This window comes from Pleuronectes platessa, chromosome 6 (assembly GCF_947347685.1).
Source record: "Pleuronectes platessa chromosome 6, fPlePla1.1, whole genome shotgun sequence".
In the NCBI taxonomy this organism is placed as follows: Eukaryota; Metazoa; Chordata; class Actinopteri; order Pleuronectiformes; family Pleuronectidae; genus Pleuronectes; species Pleuronectes platessa.
The window spans coordinates 653,985-661,484 of record NC_070631.1 but is presented as its reverse complement, the minus strand read 5'-3'; the positions used below and the strand labels follow the sequence as shown (position 1 = coordinate 661,484).

At 43.6% G+C, this 7,500-nt stretch overlaps 2 protein-coding genes across 3 annotated transcripts in view; one reads left to right on the top strand and one right to left on the bottom strand.

The window, feature by feature from the left end:
• Positions 1–7,500, top strand: part of LOC128441951 (NLR family CARD domain-containing protein 3) — a 60,209-nt gene that overhangs the window by 3,086 nt on the left and 49,623 nt on the right. For both annotated transcript variants that reach the window (XM_053424083.1, XM_053424082.1), the window contains exon 7: positions 6,986–7,105. In XM_053424083.1, coding sequence (XP_053280058.1) covers positions 6,986–7,105 — 120 coding nt within the window. The remainder of the gene's footprint in view (positions 1–6,985; positions 7,106–7,500) is intronic.
• Positions 1–7,500, bottom strand: part of LOC128441824 (nucleolar protein 4) — a 52,818-nt gene that overhangs the window by 27,946 nt on the left and 17,372 nt on the right. The gene's annotated exons all lie outside the window — the stretch shown is intronic.

Genomic DNA, 7,500 nt, shown 5'->3' with positions numbered 1-7,500 from the left:
TCAAAGGTCCAAGAAAACATTAGTACACTCACTCTTTTTAAAACTTATTGAGATGACTGGCACTGCATGGAGTCCACCAAAGAGGTGTATGCTGAAGTGTATGCACTCAGGTTCACTCTAATACAGTCATTTAAATGTTCATCTGTCAGTCTTGTTCTGAATTTAGATTTGATGACATTCATGTCAGAAAAAGCAGCTTCACAAAGGTATGTCGAACCAAATAAAGCAGAAATTTTAAGTGCTGCTTGGTGAATGTTCTTGTAGTTTTCTGGGTCTACAAGGCTCCAGAAATGTTGTGAGTGTTGCTGAGACTTAAGCTGAACATGATTCTGGAGATTTATAACCTCCATCTCCATCTCCACAGGATTGACAGTGAACAGTTCAGCCATCTTTTCTGAAATCTCTGTGATGTCTACCTCCATGAATGGGTTGGCAATGAATGCCACACATGGCTCCAGCTTATCAAAATCATTGAACCTATCCTCAAACTCCTGGCCTAGCTTTGACATGAGGTCACAATATTTATTGACATCCAAAACAAAGTCAGCCCCTGCATGGCTATCTAACATCTTAACTACTGTTGGGAAGTGTTGCAGTCTTTTGTTTTTCAGTTGCTGGAGGTAGAATGACAGTTTTGCTTTAAAAGCCTTAACAGCACTGATCATGTCAGAAATTGTTCTGTCTTTACCTTGTAACTGGGTGTTGAGCTGATTGAGTTTCTCTGTCATGTCTGTCAGGAACGCAAGATCAAGCAGCCACTCAGCATCAGACAAAAGTGTAGTGTCCTCCTCTCTTGACTCCATGAAAGCCTTGATTTCGTTCAGCAATGAGCAGAAGCGATGCAGTATTTTTCCTCGGCTCAGCCACCTCACCTCAGTGTGGAGAAGGAGATCACTGTGTTCAGCAGACAGTTCCTGGAGGAGCAGTTTGAAGCTTCTGTGCTGCTTGGCCTTTGCGCGAATGGAGTTGATGATCTTAATGACAGGTGTCATCACATGATCAAATCTCATGACTTTGGCGCATATAGCCTGCTGGTGAATGATGCAGTGATAGTTCACAATTTTAGGAAAGTCCGGGTCGGCCTTGCACAGTGCAATAAATCCTGAGTGGCGTCCTGTCATAGCTGGTGCTCCGTCTGTTGTAATAGACACCAGCTTTTCAATAGGCACGTTATTTTCAACGAAGTACTTTTTCACAACGTTGTAAATATCGACTCCTCTGGTTGTGGTTTTTAGTGGAAGCAACGTCAAAAACTCCTCTCTGGTGGAAGCGTCTTCGAAAACCATCCGGACAAACACAGCCATCTGAGCGGTATCAGCCGCATCCACCGACTCGTCACATTGAATTGAAAACCATTTGCATTTAATCATGTCCCGCTCCAACTGACCCACTGCATCGGCAGAGAGCGCAGACACTCGCCGTGCCACTGTGTTTGCGCCAAGCTGTACATCAGCGATAGCGGACATGATTTCAGTCTTACTTTTATGGTCCTTGAATAATGTGTCGGCCACCGCTGTCATTGCTTCCTTCACCATCCCACCATCGGTGTATGGCTTCTTGTGCTTTGTCAAAATGTGCGCCACTTTAAATGATGCCTCCGTGGCCGCGTTGGCTTTCTTCGTCGGTCCGATGAATAAACATTGCTGTTTTTTAAGGTTTGCTTTCAGCTGGTTCACTTTCTCAGTCCGTAGAGTGCTGCCTGCTGGGAAATCCCGTGCAAAGTTACCGTGGACTTCAGTGTGGTGGCGCTCCACGTTACCTCTTTTGCCGACCGAAACACTGCTCCCGCATATGAGGCACACACACTTGTCCTTCACGCTAGTAAAGAAGAACTCGCATTCCCACTCCAAATGGAAATTGTATGTTTTCTGCTTTTTCTTGACTTGGCCACCTTGGTTTTCCATCTTTGTTGTTTGTGTAAAGTTCTGCTAATACCACCAAACTCCTCACTTTAGCTTAGCGAGCGTACAACGTCACTCAACGTCACAACGTCACTTTGGCTACATTTACACCGGACACCAATGTGACATATATGTGAACGTAAGTGAGATGAGGTGCATTTACTGTCGTCGGAATATAATTTTTTTTTATTTTTTTTATTATTATTATTATTTTTTATTTTTTTATTTTTTTCGGTCAACCTATCAGGCGAGCTACCGGTAGCTCGCGATCGACGTGTTGGAGACCCCTGATGTAGAGAGTATTTAAGCTTACAGAGTTCTTGAAACTTCTCATTAGAAAAGTGTATCGACAGGTCTAATTCCTTCTCTTTTATCTCCTTCTCCAAATCTTTAATCCTAGTAACATTCTCTCTTTTCTTTTTAGCGGCTTGTGCTATAAATCTTCCTCTCATATATGCCTTTGAGGCTTCCCACACAGTAGTTATATCTTCAGTGCTACCAATATTGATTTCAAAAAAGCTTTTCAAATCTTCTCCCATTGTCTTTTTAAAAGTTGAGTCTGACATTAAGCCAATGTTCAGTCTCCATCTACCTCTCCTTTCAGTTTTTAGATTGGCCTTAATAAACAACTCGACCGGTGCATGATCTGTAAGGGAGATTGCTTCTATGTCACAGTTAGCCACGTTATCTGCCAGGGAAGTACTTATCAGAACAAAATCTATTCTAGAATAAGTTTTGTGGCAGTGGGAGAAGAAAGTAAAATCCTTCACATTTGGGTTTATCAGCCTCCATATATCCATTAGTCCAACATCTCTACTCAACATGTGTAAAGCTTCTCTCTCCTTGGTCATGAGAGGAGGTCTGAATGAGCTCTTATCCAGAACTGGATCCATAACTTCATTGAAATCCCCAGCTAGGACAATTTCACCCTCGGTATCTCCCAGTATTTTATTTACCTCGTGGAAAAAGTTGGGATCTCCCCTGTTAGGTGCATATATGTTGCATAATACAAGAGGCACCCCCTCCACCACTGCTTCCACACAGATAATCCTTCCCTCTGCATCTTTAGTTTGTTTTAACAAAATGAAACTTACATTCTTGTGAACCAAAATCAAAACACCATTACGTTTACTCCAAAATGAGCTATGGAATATATGTCCTACCCATCCCACTTTAAATGTCTCCGCCTCCAGACCCTGCATGTGGGTCTCCTGTATCAGCACAATGTCGGCCTGATTATTTAAAAAAAATTATAATATCTTCCTCCTTTTAATAGGGCTGCTACATCCATTTATATTACAAAAAATAAACTTAACTGGTCTACCAGTCATGTTTTTTCATTCTAAAATAAAATAATAATATAATAATAAAGTCAATAGGAAACAAAAAGATAAGGAGGAAGATGAGATACTCTGTGCTTTAAATGTATGTCTGCACATCGGGTACAAACAGCAACTCACCCCTCTCCACTCATCTCAGTCCACAGCTCCTCCCGGTCACTGATCATTCATGACTTTCTCCGCGGCTTCGACAGTGTTGCAGCTCACGTGTTTTCCTCTCCATTTAAAGTGCAGCGTTGCGGGGAAAGTCAGTGTGTATCTAATGTCGAGCTCGAAAAACATAGACAGGCGACATTTCCCCCAGACGAATCCTCGCTTTACCTTGGCTGCGGTGATCACGGCGTCCCTCGCGGATTGCCTCAAGAAGCGGATCAGCACCGGCCTTGGAGGCTGATCTGTACTCGGTGCCAGTTGCCTGTGCACCCTCTCTATCTCCATCTCCCCGTCAGCTTCAACACCGAGTCCCTCCGTCAGAATCTTTCCAACACAATCAAGCAGCGTCCCGTTAGTACCGAGGGTCTCCTTCAGTCCCACCAACCTCACATCATCTCGTCTGCTGTGGTTTTCCAGGGCTTGTACTCGGTTCCATAGTTGTTCCGTCTGTTTCTCCTTGCTCCCCTTGTCCTTCAGCAGCTGCTCCGACGTCTCCTCCAGGTGTGTGATCCGCACCTCGGCCTCGCCCAGCCTCTCCTGCATGGCCGTCACCGTGTGATTCAGCTCCACCGTTGTTTGTTTAAAAGAGGAAACGTCGGTTGCAACGTTTTGCAGTGTGTCGTTCATCTTTTCAAATTTCTGCAATTAGCGTTTCCAACTTATCTGATGTGTTCCTGGTTGTAAGGGGAGCGTCAGCGTCCTCCAGGTCGACTTCATGCGCCGGGCTTTTCCAGGTAGACGAGCGCGGAGGGTTTCTGAGATATTTCGATGTCGCCATGTCTTCTAATCCTTTCCCTGACCGAGAGTATTCTATCTGAGCAATTAAAGTTCTCAGGGTGAGCGTTAGATTACTTAAATATATGCGTTTTACATTATGTTGGGCCAGAGCCCAGCGGGGGGCCGCCAGACACTGGAGCCGAGAGGAACAAAGGGTTGTTAAACTTTGGGCGGGAAAACATCCTCCTGCAGGCTCAAGAATCTCCCCCTGGTGGTGGAAAAATGTCCTGGGGTTTTCCCAGAAGCCCCTGCTCAGTTCCAAGCCCCGCCCACTCAGATCCATTTCTGACACTCAATTGGCTTAAAGCCAGCATCATCCTATGACCAACTCCTCAAGGAGGAGGACCTCTCAGGTAGAACAAAACCACTGAGACCCCAAACATCGCTGCCATTCTTACCCTGCTCTGAAGACAACACCAGGCCCCCTTCGGGGCCTCTCAGCTGATTCAGTTGCTAACGGGGGCAACCTTAACTTTAGTTTATCAACCAGAGTTATTTTATTTTCATTTCTTTTATTTCTTTATTCAGTCGACGTTTTTATTTTCAAAAGGACTTTTGTTATTTTAACTTGAAGAGGCCGCGCACAGGAACTCGCTCGCCGGTCGAGCATCACAGACTTTCTTTCCAAATCCACAGCGGCGTTACCGCTGTTCATCCCCTGCAGAAGCGCGAGATTCATTCCGCTGAGGAGCACGAGCTCCACATCCCTGAAGAAGAAGGACGACGCTCATCCCATCGAAGCAGCACGAGCAAATCCGCTGTTTGTCCGGTCCAGCGGCCGAAGACCGCTTGAGAGACCACGTGATTCACTGGCCCGACGCGCACGCACACCGCGAGGGTGGTACAGTAAGAGGCTTTATTGTCTGGGCAGATGTTAATCTAATACGTAGCGTATTGTTTTAATACTTGAATGTATTTGTTTTGTATGAGACCGCCGAGTCTCTAGTGTTAGCGGCGATTCGCCACTTCCGGTTTCCGGTTACGGCCTTGTGCCACAGTTTTTAAGCGCCGTGAGCAGCGTCTCCAGCTCATTGTGACCGTTTGAACAACTTTAAAGAGACTTTACCGGTCAAACCTCAGCACACAACGCCACTTGGGTGCTGAGTGGTAAAGTAAATGTAACTTGTCTCTGACGGTGCTTTTAAGAGCTTTGCTCTCTCCTTGTATGCTCTCTCTCTCTCTCTCCTTCTAAACCGACCTATACACACATCCGATCTGTATTTAGAATACAGTTCATGTAACATAGTTAAATCTATATTCAGAGAGGCTGGACACATCTGGAAGCCATGCGGCCGAACGCCAAAGCAGAGACAAAGAATTCTCTGTCTGAAAATCCCTTTGTGTAATTCATGTGACGACCACCAGTGTGAGCTCCGGCCACATGGTGTCATTAACATAGACTCCATTTTGAATAACGCAAGTTAACCCACCATTTTGAATCTATTATTGCCACGCCTCCTCTCTCCCTCTCCTCCCATTCTGGCTCTAAATTCATAACGGCTCCGCCATCTTGTTTTGTAGTCAATCCGCCATTTTGAGAGTTTTTAGGCCTTGATTCCACGAATCATGATCGGCCGCCATCTTAGATGTGACGTCACCAAGTGACTGCGTCATCGCCACGCCCCCTTCTTTTTCTCTCTCTCTCGCTCTCTCACACACCCACACACACACACACACAGACACACACACACAGACACACATTGATAGACACAGACAGATACACACACAGATACACATTGATGAATACATGTGTTTTTCTAAATTGTGATAAGCGGCTGCTGTTGTTATCTTTGAAATATGGGAGTTTGTTAAAATGATGAATCATTAAATAACACTAACTTTATTTCACATGCATACACATAGACACACACACACACAGAGAGACACTTCGACACAGACACACACACATACACATAGACAGACATACATAGGTAGACCGCCGGTTTTACATGTATTTTCTGAATTGTGATAAGTGCTGCTGCTGTTGTTATCTTTGAAATATGGGAGTTTGTTAAAATGATGAATCATTAAATAACACTAACTTTATTTCACATGCATACACATAGACACACCCACACACCGAGACAGACATACATAGGTAGACCGCCGGTTTTACATGTATTTTCTGAATTGTGATAAGTGCTGCTGCTGTGTTTATCTTTGAAATATCGGAGCTTGTTAAAATGATGAATCATTGAATAACATTAACTTTATTTCCCCTTTTTAATAAATGCTTTTGTAATTAAAGTATCTGTAGTCTGTGATTATTTGTGCATATGTATGTGATTGCAGCTGGATTATGATTGCCTGTGCTCGAACTTAGTAGCCTTCACTGTTAATTAAATAATTATTAATATTAAATATTGAGATTATTGATTTGACATTTATCATTATGAGACTGATATTTATAGATTGTATCGTTGGTCCCTGTAACCAGGGTGGTGCCCCGCGACAATAAGCAATGATTACAGATTTGTATTATTCTTAATTGATAATTTTATTGTTTTCATTGATTATTTTAACTATTATTAATGGATAACCGTATCATTTCGAATTAAATGTGTTACATTTCTTAATTAATAGCTTTATCATTTTTGATTATTTTTAAGAAATAATTGTTATTTTAATAATCATATTTCATGATTATTAATAATTAGCCAACGTCAATTCTACTCCTACTATTGCACAACAATTAATAACTCCAAAAATAGCATGTGCAGGACAAGAGCCACCCTAACACGCGGCCATCTCGGATGCTGCACCCACGTGACTCTCCGTGAATGATTCTGAATAAAAACATGTTTGTGTTTGCAGAAGTCAGGACCAGAGACTGAGAGCAGAGTCTCCAGGGTCCAGCTGTCTGTCTCTGAAGAGTGACTGGTCCATGAGAGATCCTCCATTCTTCAGTAAAGAACCTGGACCCTCACACACAGAGTAAGAGACTGTTTCTACTGGGACCTGCTCTGAAGAGGATCTAGTTTCCTCTAGTGTGGCCCCTGCATTAGGACACAGCTTCATTGAAGTTGGTGACTAATCTCTCAGAATCACTCAAAGAGCTCAGACCTCCACCAAGAACCAACACGCTCCTTATGAAACCACTTTGAAATCCACTAGAGACTCATTCTGATTTGGATCTGCACCAAATTCCACACACTGGTAAACATCAGTCCTCTGAACATGTCTGTGACAGAGGACCCCCCCCCCCCCTGATCTGGTTCACAGACCACAACCTTCCACCAAGTTTACTGGTAATCTGTTGTTTTTTATAATCCCACTAACGAACCAACCGATCACAAACATACTGGGTGAACACAAAACCTCCTTGACAG